At 36.5% G+C, this 19,992-nt stretch overlaps 1 protein-coding gene across 2 annotated transcripts in view; it reads right to left on the bottom strand.

Annotated features, from left to right (window-relative positions):
- Window positions 1-7,185: 7,185 nt before the first annotated feature.
- CUL2 (cullin 2) overlaps window positions 7,186-19,992 on the bottom strand; it is a 42,873-nt gene continuing 30,066 nt past the window's right edge. For both annotated transcript variants that reach the window (XM_027648493.1, XM_027648494.1), the window contains 10 exons: window positions 19,254-19,313; window positions 18,746-18,874; window positions 18,553-18,639; window positions 17,892-18,044; window positions 17,415-17,492; window positions 15,620-15,686; window positions 14,541-14,743; window positions 11,933-12,034; window positions 11,074-11,190; window positions 7,186-7,996 (listed from right to left, as the gene is read on the bottom strand). In XM_027648493.1, coding sequence (XP_027504294.1) covers window positions 7,865-7,996; window positions 11,074-11,190; window positions 11,933-12,034; window positions 14,541-14,743; window positions 15,620-15,686; window positions 17,415-17,492; window positions 17,892-18,044; window positions 18,553-18,639; window positions 18,746-18,874; window positions 19,254-19,313 — 1,128 coding nt within the window. In that variant the 3' untranslated portion in view covers window positions 7,186-7,864. The remainder of the gene's footprint in view (window positions 7,997-11,073; window positions 11,191-11,932; window positions 12,035-14,540; window positions 14,744-15,619; window positions 15,687-17,414; window positions 17,493-17,891; window positions 18,045-18,552; window positions 18,640-18,745; window positions 18,875-19,253; window positions 19,314-19,992) is intronic.

A 19,992-nucleotide genomic window follows, 5' to 3' on the forward strand; every position in this document is an offset into this window, starting at 1 on the left:
TTAAGAACAGGCACAACCAATAGTAAACTCCTGAAGAAAACTTGGTTTAGGTATCCCAGAGCTCACATGAGCATGACCATAATAAAATCACATTCTAAGGCTGGCTAGGCCAAACCGTTTGCTACAGAAGCAGAGAGAAGTCAAAACTTGTGACGTATATTGATAAGCACAGATTTAAAATAAAAAAAAAAAAAAGTTTTAAGGTGCTATGTACAATTGCCATCTACAAAATGTACTAGGTAGGCACCAAAGCCTAGAAGGGTATGGCAAGAAAGAATAGCCCCTCTCAGTGAGGTCTATGCAGCAAGAACAGCCCCTGTAAAGAGAAACAATTTTCCTGTTGTCTGGAGCTCAGCCAGACACTGTTAGAGATGTGCAACAGCACAATGTCCATTTAGACAATGGATGCTAAGCCCAGAGACCACATCAGCCAGAAGTGTGAATTAAACATTCCACAAAAAAATCCCTCCAAAATAAACTTCTTGTTGAAGATATACTTTTTCAAAGTCTGTGTATTATTTTACAAAAAGATTTATAAATTATCAAAAAAAAAGGTAGAAAGCAAATCTGAGCATAAAGAAGCTATTTCACCTGTCATATTTTCATCGTTGTCATTGCATATGATCCACATAACCTACAGTTTGCTGAGCCACCTCAGATAACACACTTAAGAAGTTTATCCTATGCTTCTTGGCGTTTTTTGCAGTTTCTGGCCTTCGTCCCTATATCAAATTAAGTCCATGCAGATCACACCTTCCTTTGCCCTCTGCAAATCCTCAGGCCATGTCCTGCTGCCACTTGAAGCACCCCTTCCACCCCCCTTGCTCCATCTCCTGCAGAAAGGGTGCCGGCACCGCCTCTCCCCATGAACCCAGTTGGCAAAGCAGGGCTTGTCCAGACACGCAGCCCTTACGCGCAGAGGAGCTGCACCAGGAAGGGAAGGAGCAGATATTCCAGCTCTGCCTGTCAAGTCTGCATTTCAAAGGTTGTGCCTGGGTGTGGGAAAGAATAAAGAGGGTCTGTTGGTCCACATGCAAAACCCCACACTCTTCTGCCTCAGCTGCCAGGTTGTCGCTCAGGACCTGAACACGTCCCCACTTGCCCCTTCCCACTGAGTTAATACCCGTCATGCTCAGTGGCACAAGCTCCATTTCTCTCCCCTTTGTCAAACTATACACACGTCCTTTAAAATACACATTTTTAAAAATTAAATGGCCAGTGCTCTGAAAGAGGGAGAGCATCCAAAAAAGACAAGGCTACAGCCTTGAGGAAAGAGGGTTGAGGAGCAGCTAGTGTAATTTCTCAATTATTTGACTCAAAAAATCATAGAATCATAGAATGGTTTGTGTTGGAAGGAACCTTAAAGACCACCTAGTTCCCACTAGATCCCATTGCCATGAACAGGGACACCCTCCACTAGACCAGGCTGATCAGAGCCACATCCAGCCTGGCCTTGAAAACTGGATGACAAGGGGAAGGAGAGGGTCTTCTCCATGGACAGAGGTTTCTTAAGGCTAGAGTCTACATTCATGCAGATGGGAAGTTTCCTTAGCCAAAAGTCAGACTACGATTATTCCCAACATGAATGTTACATCTTCCCAAATCTCTTTCACCTGCTGCAACGGGCACATCTCTGATTCACAGTCATGACTCAGATTTTAAGCAGTGAATGCTTGTGGGCGTACATCTATTCCCTTCAGTTTGTGGCTACAGTAAAGCTTAGGCACACCATTACCAGCACACTAAAACATGTGGCAGCAGACACCCAGCTGGGGGAAGGGAAAGAGAACTTCACCTGGAATTGCTAAAATGAAGCTACAGATGAGGTTCATGTGACTCCTTTTCATGGCTTCAGATGGCAATCAGGAAGAACATATATGCAAACCCATAAAGGTAGTTCTGAAAGGCCAATTTCCAAGTGTTTTTGAGTCACCAGCTGGTGAGATGACCCCTAAACTTAAATGTTCACATACTCTTTCATTACTGGTATCTGGATTACTGACACTTAAGTCTATTATGGACATCCACAAGCACAGAGGATGACATTTGTATACAGAATTCTGGCCCCTGCTGCTTTCCTTCAGCACCGAGAAGCAGATGGCTTCTGCTGCACCAACCCACTGATGGGAACCCACGCTCATGGCCCCAGCTCCCACAGGAATACCTTAATGACTAAATTACAGACTCCTTGTCTCAATTGTTGTTTTCTAGTCCTTCCAATATTGCAATGAAAAATACATAAAGAGCCCTGGGAAGCAGGTAAGAGCTCACACTTTTTAATTTGATTTAACTTCAAGGAAGTTTAAGTTCGTACACATCCAAGACAGGTAACAGGTCTTGCTTGCCTTATTAGGTAAGACTGGGGCACTCTTCTGGTCGAGAGAATGAAGACAGACTCAAAGAGGCCAGGCCTCCTCCTTCTTGAATGCCTGCTGGCCTCACTGCTCGTGGCCTCTCTCTAAAACAGAGCAAACCCTGAAGGGAACAAGCAATGTGCTACATTCTGTGCACTAGATCAACTTTCAAAGCGTAAGTGTCAGCAGATCACTCATACCCTTCCACTGACAGTTTCCTCTTGATTAGATCTAGGCAGAACCTCACTCCATGTATATCATCACTCTGAGGGAGCCAAATGCCTGGCACTGCTTAAAACAAATCCCATGAAACACAAACTGGCTTCAAATCTACAGGTGACTACACAGTATCATGAGTTTCAGACATATTTTTTTATTCTCTCAAACTCAAGTTTTGATGACCATGAATTCTATTAAGCTGGTGGCTAGAAAGAATAAAGGAAAATGGACCCATGCATAGGGTTTTTAAGAAAACAGACCAAGTACATCTTTTGAAACTCAACTGAAACTGTTCAACATAATGTGAAAGACTACCAGAGAAGCACTACACTTTTTACCATATATACCCAGTAAGCTATAGATTATATAACCAACACTAAAAGACAGGCAACAGCATGACCTGTCAAGATTCAAATCTGCCCTCAAACCACTCCTCTTTACTGACTGTTCACAACTACATGGCCACTGTTCCCAGCTGCTGGAAAAACCCAGTTTGACACACATGAGAACCGCCAGCTCCCAACAAAAGGCAATAAATACAGTGTTTGCCATTCAATGATTATGTTAAGAACACTGCCTCTTTCAGATGAGAATATACCTAACAGTCTCCTTAAGTATCCATTGCTCCTGTAAATACCAATTTATCAAGTGTTTGGTTGGATAAGAGTCAGACTGAAAGAACTGATGCCTTGGCTATACAGACACTGGAAAGTGTTTTGTCCATCCTACATTACTTTGCAGAGTACTAAAATACTCTGATTTTCTGTTCCTGGTATACAACACTACATCAAAAATTAGGAGAGCAAAATTTACAGAACACCAGTGTATGATTTTATCTCAGTGGAAGAGTGGAAGGAAGGACACACAAAGCTAGACTAGCCCTCCTCAGTATGAAATACCAGAGGAGATTTCCCGCTAGTCAGAAGCCCTAGAAAGGGTTCCCTATACACCAAGTTTGCCAGTGGTTCAAGTGTAAAGTTTGTACTTGATATTGTAATAGATAAGTAATGCACACTCCCATCACCTTCTCCAGCTGAGGAGGAACTATGGGGTTAGTGCAAGCTGTTTGTTACTCCAGCCAAAGCAACCAAACAAGTGAGTATTTCAGTTTTGCTTAAATCACCACTTATAGCTTTCAGTAACAACGGCCCCAAAGAAAGCGCAGAAATGAATGGTGGAAGTAATTTCCAAACTATTAGAACTGTTTCGGAAGTGAACTTTTGGCTTGCTTCATACTACTTCTGAGGTTTAGTCCTTCTCTTCTCAGATGCATATGCAAGGTTGGGCTTACTGAGAAGACTAAGGGAGCTTTCAAGTCTTGTGCTGTGCTCCTGGACAGCTGGTGGGAGCAGCACCAACAGATGACTATGTCAGATGCACAGCTTCTCTGAGTACTGTGACACAATTCTTCCTCAAACATGTGACAAGTAATCATCAATACTGAACTAAACAGTAATCTTGTTCATTAACATATGCACATTTAAGCTATTTCAAGATAAAGAACACAAACCCACAACTCTAGTACTTCAAAAAAGGAGGCCAACTAGCTATCCTCCTCATCTACTTCTTTACTTTTGCTGTGTATTATTTTCTTCCCTTACTGATGCAACTGTAAATTCCACACAATGGAGACAATAAGAAATGCACATCCAAGCTACATGTCTGGTTACTTTTAAGATCATATTTATTCACCCTCCCTCTTTAAAACCACACACACACACACACATACAGAGGTTCATCGAAGTCTTGCATTGTTTTAAAATTATTATACCCAAAACACTTTGGATTCTTCCTCTTCTTTTGCCTGACAACTTTGAAAAATGCTGTTTTCCTATCAGCTCAGAAGTGCAGTACAACTTACCATAAGCAAGTAAAGATAATTTCAGATTTGTAATAAGAGAAAATACTCAGTGAAAGAGCAACTGATTCTGGAGAGTATGTTTTCATACACTGTGATATCTCAGATTAATTAACTCTAAGTACTTACCATATTGTAGGGCATAGACAGTCTTAACATATTTGTCTCGGGGTACAAAGAATTTATGCTCAAGAATCAATACCATGTTGCAACACTTGTTTTTAAAACTAACTTTTTTAAGGATAAGAATGATCTTCGAAGCATAACTGAAAGATATCAGCTTATAAAATGTATTTCTCTGTTGATCAATTTCTGTACTCTGCTTCTTATTTGGAAAAGTGATGTACTCATTGAAAGGTTTCTTAGAAAGTAATGATACTCTCTGCTTTGCAAACAGTTTCTTATGATGACTTAAGTACCTTTCGTAGCTCATGGAGGTACACACTCTTCTTTCCTAGAATAAGACAATCAATCTGAAGACAAATTAAAACGTGATAGAAATACATTTTCAATTAGTACAGTAAGAATGATCAGTAACACTCGGTACTAGAGGTAACATGCATTTTGATATTAGACATGTATGAGATGTATGAAGTCATTATGTTTCCGGAGTCAGCTGTACGGCTTCCTATAAACCAGCAGGTCATACATGTCAATAGGCTTATGACAAACAAATATCTTTCCCTTTTTACAATTTGCCTCTCCTGTCAATACCCCTTAGCACTTTGTATTTTGAACTGACACTTATCAGAGGTATTGGTTGCCAGGCTGAAGCACTACGCCATAAGCTGCATCCCTGTGTGCCAGTAATGATTTCAGTGACGAAACCCATGTACAGAGGTCTGAATATTTGCACTACTTTTTTCCTTAGGGGGAAGGTGTGACTTATAAAGTAGAATTCAAAACGTTTCCCAGTTATAACCACATTTCCCAAGAGGCACTGAAAAGACCCAGTTTGTGTGTAATTATGAAAGACATTGTCTGGGGATGCCAACTGCACTGAAATATATGAATGTTTTCAACTCGCTAAACATGTCTCAACTCAGCAGCATGCTTATCTGAAACCCAAAATACTACTTTTGATGGTTTAGCAATGCAAAAATTCAGAGATAAGGTAATGCTAAAACCTTGCACGTTTGGGCTAGAGCAGTAAAGTTCTTGTGTTGTCTCCGAAATTATTCTGAAAATAAAATTTGTCAAGCTTTTTTCAGAATCAGCCTAAAAATTTTGCTCTATATTTAAATAAACCTTTTATTAACCCTTTTATGAAGAAACAAGTTTAAAATCTGTTGACTCATAAACAAGATACAAGACAAAACACATTTGTTTCCAGAAGCTTTGGTTGTCACTGTTTGTTTTCTGGAGAAATGACCTGATGATTCAACATTCAGGCAATATTTCTTCTCTTTTTTGTATTGTGTCATAGAATATGGCCTTATTTTTGTTATAAGTAATGAACTATTTTTTTATAAAGCACAGATATGCTTGCTTCATACTGAAATAGATTAAAAGTCACTCCAGTCAAAATCTGTGCTAATGTGCCTCCTGTTTATTACACTTGGTGACACTTAACACCTTTGCTGTCTCCCAACACACAGAGACAACTCTAAACTAACACTTGAGACAATGACTTACTGCACCATATTATAATCAGTTAAAACCCCCTCATTTCTTTAAGACATAAATCCATGTAAAAAATCTGTATCTTAGCATAGTGGGATAAAATACCATAAATATGGAAGAAATGTTTACTGACCTTCATCATTTATTGCCCTTTATTCATCCTCAGCAAAATCCACATCAGAAAAACATAGTACCATTTCTTGATGCATTTCCTAGTTAATTATAGAAAGTTTCCTACATCCTCCAGATAACATATGAATGCAATGCCACTTAAGAAATAAGAGACAGCAATAATCTGAGAGTTAGAGAGAAACCTTTCATACAGTGAAGAACTAGAAAAATCCCTCCAAAGGATTTTTTTCTCTAAAATTCTTGATCTGTGGACTTTTAGTAGGTGCTATCACACAATCTAAAAAAATATTGCAAATAGTATCTATCTACATATATATTTTCATATGCACACAAATAAAATTTGGCAAAAATAGAACATTTAAAGTTAACTTAATATTTATCCTATCAGTCATAATTGCAAGTATAGCCACGAGGAAGCTCTTTTCTGCAGCAGGGATTCAGTGTGTTCAAACTCTCAATGCTCTTAAACTCCAGTTACTTCCAGTGGTAGAGCTAGTACCTTATAAAATTATACTTGGTTTATGTGAGAGTGAACAGTCACCATGCCAACCCTGACGAACAGTACAGGACATGAAATAGCCCGTGGATCTCTTGTCCCACCCAAATAGCTGGAAATGTAATTGGGGTAGAGGAAAACAAAACACAATCAAAACAACCATATGAGTCAAGAGGCTGCACGGGCTTATGTGGGAACAAACACACGTACCAATCTCCATGTAGTGTTTCTACCTAATACATTAGTGAAAAAACAGTTTTCAGTTACCAGTCTGGTATATGTTTTCCCATTAAGAAGGTGGTTTCACAAGCCACTGAACTATATCTTTGATGTCTGTGATAACTATTCCTAACTGTTTGTGAACTACACTATTAAATTCCCTCAAATGTCAGTTTATTTCCTCTTGTAACGTATTCCTACAGTGCGAGATTAACAGACACAGAGTAGGCCTTCAGGCACTAAGAATGTAAATCAGCCTAATCTCAAGAAAACAAGATGTGCACTTAACCATAAATATTTTTTTTATAATCACATCAAACATGACATACCTGGTATTTGGTTTTATATAAATTAGTTCTTACGTCAGATCTACTTCTGAGGTTATCCAAAACCCAAACACATAACATTATTTTTACTCTTCAGGCCTGAATAATATTTACAGACATTAATGCTATATCCAGCTCTACAATCATTCAAGACACATTATATAACTTTATTTTTTTATTTGACAAGCAGCAGTATCATGTTCGTCATTTTTTTTTACATTTTAATGTAGATACAATTATTAGGTTATCTGTCATATTACAATATTTAGGTTTTTTGTGTGATTTTTTTTTTTTTTTACTTTGTCTTAAGATACATTAAAAAACATCAACTGCAAACGTGAAAGGGGAGGGGGAAAAAAAAAAAAGCATGGTACCCAACCAATTCATCACATTTCAGCAATACTTCACTCATTCTTTTAGTAAAGTTTTAAGAAATGTCATAATGACATGAGCTTGAAATATCTATAGGCATTTTCATTGACGCTCATGACATGGCACTGGTGATGTTGTAAACAGCAGAAAAACAGGGGCTGCCAAGTGACCAATTATGGAGGCACAGGCCTGCCTCTTCCCACAGGAACACACCAAACAGTGACAGCAATGATCTCCTTACAATCATACCTGCAGGATAGCAACATCATGCTACATAACTGTATTCGTCTGCAGAGGCCTGGCTTCGCTCTATGTACTGTTTGTCTATCAGAACTTCAATACACTTCTTAATCATGCTGATACTTGGGTTAAACCTAGCTCTTGATTGGCTGATTACCTGCAAAAGAAAGACACAGTTTTTGTGTTAGTTTTATTTTTCACAGTCAAAACCTGCATCTAAATATTTGCTAAGGGCTTTAAGGTAAATTCAGTATGCTTTTCTTTTAAAGACAGGATTAAATAACCCTGGAATAGTTAATTTATAACAATCAAGAAAGCATCTTTATGCATTAGTGTCAGGACACTGAAACTGACTGTTGAGCTCACTGGTTAGTTTGGCTGCATGTTCCCCAGATCTCTTCATTTCTCTTGCTTGCTTCATTTGTCACAGTACAACTGAACACAAATATCCATGTTAAAAATTAATCTAATATAAACACATCTGTTCACTATTATCATAGTGGAGTTCCGCTACCACTGATCTCCTTTCCTATACAGTTTGAGACAATCAGGGTGAACCTCTATTCCTTCAGCCACTGAAGACAGATATACAATATACAATTTGGTGAGTTCCATCTGCCTAAGCTGGAACTTTGTAATACATGCAGTAAAAAATTATTTATTGTAAAAACAAATCTGTATTTGCATTGTGGAAGAAACTGCCACTGCAGGCAAAACTTTAGTTGTCTCTTGATAGTTCTCAGTTTTGCTCATTCTCCTGTAGAGAAGAAGAGGAAATCGTGAGTAGTAACAGATCACGCAAATCTAGAACGTGAAAAATTTTTTAAACAAAATATCCTACTACTCAAATGTCACAATATATTTTGCCTGTAGTTTTTAATTTCTTCTGTAAAGAAAGTGATCTTTATTTCAGCTGGATTTCCTGTTTTCTTTACAGCTTCTCATGGTTGGCTTTGTCCCAGCTCTAGAGTTTGCTGGAGCCCTCTGTGAGCCAACAGAACTCACCAGGTGGAACTCACCCAGTAAAGCAAACAAAAAGCTCAAAAGAGTGAGTTTTGTTGGGCTTGCAGCCAAGGGTCTGGTACGTTCCACAGCAGCACAAATGAGGAGAAAGTGGGTGCTAACAAACTAATACATCTGCTCAGGTTTCACCTAACTTCAGCCCTACACTCAAACTGTCATCATCATACTTGTATTTACTTAGGACAGAGAGAACAAAAGGTTTTGTATTGGTACGGGCTTTTTTTGATTTGTTTTTGTTTCCTTAAAGGTAATACAAATAAGAAGGAGAGAGAGAAATACCTATGGTCAGAATAAAAACTTTTCTGGGAATGACTGCACTGACCTTTCCCCTCCACTACTTCCATGGACTTACTTGTTTTATGGGAAAAGCTACCTCGTCCTGCAGGCGACTGCAGCACAGAGCTAGAATTGAAATTATCAGGGCATATCTAACACAATTAACAATTCAGACAAAGACCATATGCTGACATATATAGGTCTACCAGGGGCCTGGACTATTTTCTTGGACACCTCACCCTAAACAAAATGGGTAGGGTTGTAGTCTTAACTGTTAAAATCAGAGCCAACTACATTAAGGCTAGGAGTCTCTCCATCATACCTCGAACAACAATATAATCCTACCCTTATAGCTAAATAACGTAATATTAATGAGATGAGAAAATATTAACTCTTTGTAGTAAACAGACTCCTCCTAAAAAGATTCATTTGTATTCAAGAAGTCAGACAGGAAAATTTAAGTGAATACATTATACATGTATATAATCAGCACGATAAAAGTAACCAGAATTAATAACAATATCGCAACTTTACTCCCTATTTAGTTTTTAACTGAGTAACTATCAAAATATCCCTCTTTCTTGAAAAGCTAAACATAAAGCTCCTGATGTTAATAGACTATTCTGCAAGATTTCTGCAAGAGCAAAAGACAGCAGAGGCACATAAGATAGTGGTCCTTCCATTAAACAAAGGAAGAAGCAACCAGAAAGGATTTGTTTCCAAAACATAAAAATTTGTAATCTATTTCATCCTTATAAACTGGTGTCAAGAAAAGTACATTTTGGAATCTTTTTCTAATAATTTGAGAGTGGGGAGAAAAAAGTATTTTCAAAGACGAAACAAGGTTTTCCTTTCTAGTTTTATTTGTAAATTCTTACAGGACTTCATCATAACTGCATGGATGATTTAAATAACAGGAAACCAAATAGCCAAAGATTTTGAGAAGAATCAGGACCTACGGTGCCTTACCTTTTAGATATTCAATCTAAGAGTAATTGTGTACAAGCACTATTTCAATATCCAAAACTTTTAAGATATTGCAAGAACATTGCAAGTTCTGGACTTACAAACTCCCTGCACCAGTTTATTTTTTTTTAAGAAATAAAAATTAAATGGTGGGTGTACTAAACTATTTCCTCCATCACCACAAATTACTCAATGCTTCTCCACCTCCATCCTCAAAACGGTTGAATAAAGCAGGAATCTTTATTCCTCCTCCTACCAGTCTGCTCTGAGGCTTCCAGCAAGGCTCAGGGACACAAGAGTGAACTAGACTGAAGAAAGAATGCCTCGGAAGGTTGAGAAAACTAAAAATGGGAACCGGTTGGTGGGAGCAAAGGTTGGAATGAAAAATACAATTAGGCAGGCGACCAACAGATGGGAAAATGGGAGAAAAACTAATGACATAGCACTGCCTTCCCAGCCAGCCTGTGACAATTCACAGATCATTAATCCAGAATGTAAAAAATCTAGAGAACTGTAACACCTAATGGAAAAGGGGATTAAAAAGTGTATATCTTCACACTCGGACAACGTTTAAAATTTAAGCCATGTATTATAATAAAAATAATGATTAGAGTTAAAAATTGGCTAGGTGCTTCTGTGCAAATTCCATACTTAGAATATCCATACTCAGGTTTTCAACTGTAACTACAGCTCTGGCAACATTTCGTATAGGATACAGTATCTGTTAGCATAGAACCAGCCAACAGGAAAGAGCAAGCACTTAATGTTTTAGTGGTAAGACACATTTGCAAGATTGAGGGATCCCAGCTGGTGCTCTAGTACTGCAGTTCAAAGCAGACCCTAAGAAAATCCTCACTGATTTCACTAGGGTATTAGTTTCAGCACAGGAGAGTTCTGTGGTCACATGTTTTCCCCAACCCTCCAGAAGATTTTCATCAAATCAAGTTGAAGAGGAGGACTTTCTCTTACCTCCTGAATTAGAGCATTATGTCGCAACACTTTACGTGCTTTCATGATACGGACTATAGCAGCTTGGAGATACATTTTTCTGTCTTCATCTACAGCACTTCTGGTCTGCTCCATCTCCTGTGATATAGCAAGAACATTAATGTTTAAAATACAGTACGACCAATAAACACTTCATAAAAGGATCTAGAACCTACACATTTTACTTTACTAAAAGTGGTAAACTAATACAAAAATGCAGGAGAAGTTCAATTCCAGGCAAAGTACTTCCATAAATCAAGAATACGAGGTTTCTTTAAAGTCAGTAGGAAGGTAGGGCAGGCATCCCAACCACCAATTCTGCTAGGGAGAAAGGCAGGCAGAATTTACTATAATGTATTGAGTTTGGCAGCACATACATATCTTGCACAAAATCCTATGTCTGAGGAGATACAGGATTATCAACATAGGAGTTAATTTTAGTTGCTGAAAGACAAAAATCATAGCAAAATATTTGATTGGTTCTGCTGTTCCTGGAATAAGTTGCTTTTGTAAACACCACCAATAAAAAAGTCTCATGAGATAACACCACCAACAAAAAAGTCTCATGAGATAAGACAAACTAAATGTCAATCCCTTTTGGTACATTTTGTTTATCTTTTTCTTCTGCCTTGTTGTTCCCTATTTTATCTTCTCTTGCCTGTATTTTAAGTACAAAAAAAATTGCAGTGCTTAAGCTTTAAACTTACACAATTTCTTTATGGTTATGTAAATCTTACTCGGTGAATCTTACATCTGCTTACACCAGACTAACACAATAAATTCCATTTTAGAGAAATAAGTTTCTAATCTGTTCAAACTAGAAACACCAAAGAACACTCACCTGTGGTGTGTCTTTCTGCATTGATGTTGTAATTTTAAATTTTGTTCGTTTACTGCTGAAGTTCATATTTAATGAAAACGTAGACTCTGTCTCTATGTCTTCCTGCAATAAAGAGTCTTTTTTAAAAATCAGAAAGAGAACCAGAAAATGGTAGCAATTTACTTTGACAAGTCACAGTTAGGGTCTTACATACATATAAACAATTTCAGGTTTGTAGTTGGAAATTCTAAAATGCCACTTGAACCAGATCAATTTTTTAAGCTACAGTTTAACTAACCTAGAAGTCAAGTCTACTTCAGAAAACACTATGAAGAATTCTATCATACATTAATTTTGTTAACAAGTCAATATGATTAAAGTAATTTCTTTTTTAATACACTGACATCTTATTTAGTTGCAAACTAAATTTTCTTCTAAACTCATTTTCTTCCTGCAGAGAAAGCAGGATTTGCATTTATTTGTGGCAGAACGTCGAGAGGGAGCTGTTGCTTTCACAATTTTTACTAATGTTGCCTCCCAGAACTTAAGGAAAAATAACTAAGCATTTTTTTTTATATTATACCAGAAACAGCTGAAAAACTGCAACATCTATCTGTGTGTTTCTAATTTTTTCCTGTCAGAGTCTCAATTTTTTTCCACACATAAAAGTCCATTTCTTTCAATAAATGGTAACTACTCCCTGCAATCACAACACCTTTACTTTCAACTAACAAGATAACTGGACTGATCTTTGCAGTTTCCAGGCAAGAGTCTGTAGAACTATTAGCAATTTCCAGCAGAATAAAGTTACTGGACTTCTGAGACCTTAGAATGTTGCCAAACTGTTTGAAGGGCAAATATTTCAGTAAACACAGCCAATATTTAACTAAATATGCACTCAAAACAGTATTAATTCTAATTTTATATTTGGCAACAAATATTCTTTGTTAAAATAAAAATAAAACCAGGACACCAGGCATGGTATAGAAATTGTAACATGAAAGGGGAAAGACCAAGAGCTTTAAAAAAATAAGCTAACAAAAAAATAGGCTAACATTAAATTTTAGCATTATTCTCCTTACAGAGTTGAATATAAACCAAAATAAATTGTGTATTGAGCATGAAATTAAAAAGCATGGACAAATAAAGATTTTTACAAAAGTTGCTTGTGGTGTTCACTTCTCCCTCCCTCTGCTTCTCTCCCTGATCCTGCTGGTGGGGGAGTGAGCAAGTGGTTGTTGGGCCTTGGCTTCCATCTGGGGTGAAACCACAACACTCAGATACAGGTTAAGAGAAGTTTGTATATTGAATTCCACTGTTTAAGCCACTAAAGTTCATTTGTTTGTTTAATAAGTAATCTGATAGGCTGTCTACAGATCTGCTATCACATTGCTGGAGAGAGTGCAAAGAAAACAGAAATAGCAAAGATACTTGAATACAATAGTTTGGAAGGCAAAGAGCTAGAAAATGCAGTGGTAAACATTAAAAGGTGAAAGGTTTGGAAAGCTGTATCATTCCCTCTTCAATAACATATCCTTAAAGGAACTGGGCAAACCTTATACAACAGACATAAGTAAAGGTAAATCCTTTAAATAATGGGCAACTTCCTAGGATAATGAAAAGTTTCACTGTTTTCTTTAATAGCTCCCAGTGTTTTATTTGACTCATGGTTTAACAGACTCCCAGCTATTGTTCCAACCTAAGCTGGTTTCTAGACATTAGAAGCATGTCCTATGCTTCAGCCAAGCATCAGATCTTCCTTGTAATCTCACTTCCCATTTCTTAAAATTTTCCTGCCATCAGAGCATCTTTAGAATTCTTCTCAAAAGAGAACTGAACAGCTTATCTCTGTACCTTCTGTCTGATACTGTCTGAATAGTGGGTTTTCTGGGCTAGCTGGAAGCACATGCTAATGCCTGTACAGGATGCACAGGCACTTCTGTCATGTTTCTTACTTAACAGACCTCTGTGTCCTTCGCTGTATGGGAAAAAGGGAAACTGGTTTCACATAGGCCATACAGAAGGACGAGACAGTCAGAAACAGAACCTGTATCAACCATTGCGTTAATCATAAACAAAGCTCAGATATTACTGGAATTCCATGAAACTCCTAGAATGATAAGTTTGGCAAAATGCAGCAAAAATCCTCTCAAACAAACCCTCCTTGCCCTCTTTCCATCTCCTGTAATCTGTCAGCAAGGAAGAACCCCGTTGCTGTTGCTTTCAGTCTCTTAATCCCACAAATATTTTTTTAGGATAGCTGTAAGATTCTGGTTTGCAACTCAGGCTCCTTCCCCTGATTCAATACAACTTCAAAAGTGGTGTATTGCCCTCCAACAGTGGTGAGTCTTAAGGCATATGTATGAAATGCAACAGAAGGAATAAAGAGTCCCAGCTTTATTATCTGTTCAGCAGACCATGCTGCTATAGGCATGGAAAGCCTATATGGCAGACAGTCTACTTCCTCCTATCTCTTTCCCTAAAAATACAAATTTATAATTGTTCACAAGGGTCAATAATACAGTTTTGAGATTAAACAATGGATTATTTTATACTAAAACAAGCCCTCAAGAAATATCAGAATGACAAGACTGAAAACGTGAAACTCTTGTATATCATTAAGGCATACCTTGTCTGAGTCATGGTTTATCATTTTGACATCAAGCAAAGATTTGATGGTTTTTGTCAGTTCCTTCTCATTCATTTGTGTGCTGTCCTGAAGCTCCTTGTAACTGACAGTCTCACTGTTGTTGAAGGCAAGCAACACTGCCATTTGGTATGTTGTGACCATGGCTACATAAGGTTTGCACAAATAGTTCATTTTTACTTCACCTGTAATGATACAACAGTATTTTATAAACTGATGGAAGGTGCTGAAAAGTCATCTGAAGTTTAACTACCAGAACTCCTCACACATTTCCAGACATTCAATTCAAGCTTGCATTTTACACTTGAAATGGGATGATGACAACTGGTGTTGTGAATTCACAGTTACAGAATGTGGTCTACAACAAAAAAACCCCTCTGACTAACTATGAATACTAGAACAATACTGTTTTGAATAATGCAATATAATTTATAATAATAACAAAAACGGAAATTCCAACTAGATTTTCATAACATTATATTGTTGTATGCTAGTCTGGTTTGTCATCTCCACGTAATATGCTGCGGTGCTCAGTCGTTAAAGCCTGATACTGAAAGCATTTGAAATAAAACATGATTTACTGACACTTACTAAAATAAACTATAATTTTATATATAACTTCTAAGATGTTAACATGTACTCCCATATAGTAAATATAAATATTTATTTACTTAGATACTCACATACCTGATTAATATAGTATAATATGCATTCTTAAAATTATTTAATATTTATCTAAGGGACAGCTATAGTACAAAACCAATTCTGGGTCAATTGTTATTAACTCGGCAGTTCTGTAGTGCTGTTTTGTAGTTAAGAACATACAACTCTAGTTTTACTTGGATTTAATAAATCACAGGTAAGACATGCAAGTTTACAAAACATAAGTTTTGGAAATACTATGTAGTAAATATTAAATTAATTTATAATGCAAAATAATCTGTTGACTCTATATGCAAAATATTGTTCCAACTCCACAGTCTGTTGCCATTTGAAAAGGATTTCTAGTAAATAACTGTCAGTTGTATAGACCATAAGTTTAGCAAAGCACTTGTTTTTACCTGTACAAAGATAATGTAACCAAGTAAGCTTCCTTCCACTAAAATGCTGACTGTAAAATAATTCAAACTGCAAAACAAAATGAACTTCAATTAGTCACACATGTAACTACTTACAATAGTTTATTATCACCCTACCACCCTAATGAAGAAATACTGGCTTTATGTTCACCCTACTGGATGCAAACATTGCAGATCAATTCATGACAGCATTTTCCCTTGGAACACGATGATGACTGAATCCTGATAAGGTCTACCTCTGGTAATGAGAAAGACTTAAGCAGATTCAAAGAAACTTTACCTAAAATGGAATCAAACTCTCTGAACTCCACATAGCCAACACTGTGTACACATGAGTTTGGCTTATTCCAATTTGGTCTGGCAACTGATTAACATTGAAGGAAAACACAAAACCAGGAACTTTTGACCTCTTTAAGAATAGGGTGTTTCTCCACCCACAAGCTTACACAGTATGAATACCAGTATATGTACACCATTCAGATAAATACATATTTACAAGAAGCTCCAGCAGTCTGAGAAAAAGCTGCTAAACAGCTTGCCCAGTTATTCATATACTTTGGAGTAAAATTGCAAAATGTTTTTTTTCTTTCTAAATTCTGGTCAGAATCCTGGAGAATTCTCTCTCTATGGGTCAAATGATGAAACTTAACAGTAAATACATTGGGAGACAATTTTCAAAGACCCCCCCCCAAAGTCATGTTCTGTTCCCTTATGAAATTATAATTTAGGGCACTGACTCTAGCTATGACTAAATTTGCTCCTTTAAACTGCCAAAACAGTGAAATTAGGCAAGCAACCCAGACTCTAAGCTGCTTCTGATACAGAAGCCTGTAACAATTTTCCAACTGAGACACAAATGACAATACTCCTACTTTGAACTCACAAAGAACAGGAAAATCTCATCCATCACCTTCTGGTGACTGCATAGTATGGATTGGAAACTATTATATTGCTAAAAGTGCCACCTAATAGAGGGGAAATACAGCAGAATAAATAGTTCTAAAACTCAGTAGCAATATGTGAAAAAGCTCCCTCACCACAGAAACAGACATTTACCATTATAATTTACCTCAGATAGTAAATTAAGGTATAAAAACTGCTTTTAAAAATCTGTTATGTCCAATAATACAAAATTTTTATTCCGTAAATTGTACTTCACCATTAAATGCACTTTACCAAAGATCAACACACGTTGTACAAGTAACATTTAGAACACAATAATACAATCAAAACCAACAATATACTTACCTCTACAAAGTAGAAATAATCACATAAGAAAAGAATATTTGACCAAAGTAAAACCTTTACTGCTTTGAGAAATCATAAAATTAGCCTTAAAGAAGTTTGCACAAAGCTTGATTTTGAATAGCTCCTATTATATACAGGACAAAAACCCTGTATTTGCATCTTAATCTGCTATTATATCTGTTCATATTTAATATTAGAAACAGAATCTTCTTTTCTTTAAATATTAGGAATTGGTTTTAAAGAAAGAACCAACCTAGTTGGCTTAATTGTATTTATTAACATCTCCCTCAGCAATCACAAAGTGTAAAAGAGAGATGTTAAAAGTAAAGAAAAGCTATGCAAATACATACATAAATTCAGTAAGGTATTTGGGTGACCCTTCCACATTTCCTATGGGCTGGAAACAGGATATCCACAATTTACAAACAAAATGAAGCAGCTCAGGTTTTTCTCTGTTCGAGTGATGATCTTTTATTTGGAGTTATTTTACATTTTCCACATGTTTACAAGAAGCCTCCTACTAACCTACCATCTGTACACTTTTTTCCAGTTCCTGAGGAATTGCAAATGTAGAAGAAGGAGCCTGAGTTAGAGGCCATGCACCAGCCTAAAGGTATTGGGAAAAAATAAAAGCATTAACATTTTCAGACAATATATACATTAAGAAAAAAATAACACTCTTAAACAGATCTACAGTGTACATTATGTCATAAGACAATCAATTGATCCCAGAAGTTTTACTGCTCATTTTTTACTGCTCCTTTTGCACACCCCAGTGAGGTATTAACTGAAGTTGAGAGCACAAGACATTTTATATCACTACTGTTTAGTGAGCTACTGGGTTAATTTTAAAAAGCAACACTAGGAAAATAAACTACCCTACAATAATCACAAGGCATCAGTTTCCATACAAAGAAGCATTCATAGTTAGAAAAAATGTTCACTTGTTATCAAAACATAAAAAATAGGCACAAGTAACTCAGTAATAATAAACATACATTAGTACCTGTAGAACATATATCTGAAAGCTAATTCCCAAATCTATAATCGTGTCCTGGTTTTTGATAAAGTTGTTGAATTTATTGTTGAGATCAGCACTAACACTCATGTCTGTATACATTCGGTGGAGCTTGCTGGTAAATTCATAACCACAGGCTTGCTGTGAAGAAATATTGTAAGAGGTTTCACAGTGAAAACAGTCCTTATTGTATAAATTATGCCCACTCACTACTACAATATGAAAATCTAGTCAGCAGAAGTGTTGTTACATTTACAGAAAACACTAGTTACAATAGAAAACAAACATTGTAAAATAAAATTACCAGATTTATCTTAGTTTCACTCTATACACAGTGATCTACATGAACAATGTTATCCTATAAAACTGAAAGACAGACATGGTCTATGAAAGTCCTTGGTACTTTTATAATGTTAGTATGAATTATTTGAACCCATCTAATAAAACTACCCAAAACCTTATAAAAATCGCAAATGCCTAGCTGATACTTGGCCATATATCTTTCACAGACTACCAAAAAACTAGTTGTTCCTTTCAGCTATTGGAAACAGACCTACTGACTGTTAAGTTACCTCTGGCACCCTCTGCTGCTCCCTCTCAACACTACATATTCCTTTGTTCATTCTGTGTTAGAAGAATATTACGTTACCTTTAGTTTATTTATCATGGCTTCTTCAGAATCCATAGACATAGACAAACCATGAATTAATCTTTTTGCCAACATTCTGGCATAGAACTGCATTGAAAAAAAAACAGATATGAGGATTTTAAGAAGCATAATCACATACTTCAAGCATGCTTTAAATGTAATATTTTAACCTTTATCGAATATAAAAAGTTACCTTTTGGAATACATCTTTGTCATCAATGTATTTGAAAACAGTAATGAAACTTGTAAGTTTGTCTTCTACTTCATTCTCTGTCATTCCTTTTGCTGATTTCTTCAACAAGTTGTCACAGTACTTGGCCAGCTCAAATTAGAAAAAGAAAAATCAAACCCAAATCTACCTGTCGAGTTTGAGAACAAATGTATGCCAAGGTATTCCAAACTTCTACACAAAGTTCAAACGTGAAATAAGTCACAGTCCACAGTGTCACATTCTATTACAAGGCTGTATTCATGGGTAAACTATATATTCTACATCTGCAGAAAATACAGTCTATACCAAAAAATAGAACCATAGCAACTTTGCACACCCACAAAACCTGTGTGCAAGTTAAACTGCTACTACTGAAATACACACCTGAGGGTGACCCAGCGTAAGAATTGGATATTCATGTGAGGGACCCTATGCCAATTCATTTGACAATTATAAACAAGAATTCTTACTTTCTACTTGTATCACTTACCAACTCAGGTGCTTTGCAGATCGACTTGGGCTCCCTATAGTTAACTACCGAAGTCAAAGCCTACATAAGAACATAGAGCAAAGAGAAAAATTGTAAATGACTTACACCTTTTTCTTTTATGGGATTTGAAGAACTCAAAAAAAATGCTCAAGGTAAAGACCATCTGAGACACTATAAAACTGAATTACACAAAGGGGGGTCAAAAAAGAAACAACGAATAAAAAGGTTTCAATTACTGCCCTTGGGAGAATTTGGTTGTTAAACATGTTTAAGTTGAGAGTTAAGTAAAAGTGGAAAGAGTAGAGGAACAGAAGCTAATCAAAGAAAATGGGAGAACAAATCAAGTTCTGATTAGAAACTTTGTAGAAGATTTTTGAATACAGCAATATTATGGTGCAAAAGTATGGATGGAAAGAGGCTTAGGAATAATTACAGATAAAGCAGATTTGAACACCAGCACAACAACAGCAGATTATATTGACAGCGTGTATGGACAGCTGAAGAGCATATATGGTGTGCTCACAACAGTAAAAACCAAAAGTTCTTTTGGTTGTGGGATTTTTTGATAGACTAAAGAGGAGAAAAATATTGTTCAAAGTAGAAATTTGAAGCAGTACAGTACAAACAATATGGTGGTTAAATAAAACCTGAATATGATAAAAAGAAAAGGAAGGAGATAATGAAAGTTTAGAATTGAAAAAAAGATGTTAGAATAGTCAAGTTTCTAAATCACACATCA

The sequence above is a fragment of the Corapipo altera genome, unplaced genomic scaffold (assembly GCF_003945725.1).
Source record: "Corapipo altera isolate COAL_440 unplaced genomic scaffold, ASM394572v1 47, whole genome shotgun sequence".
NCBI classification, from domain to species: Eukaryota; Metazoa; Chordata; class Aves; order Passeriformes; family Pipridae; genus Corapipo; species Corapipo altera.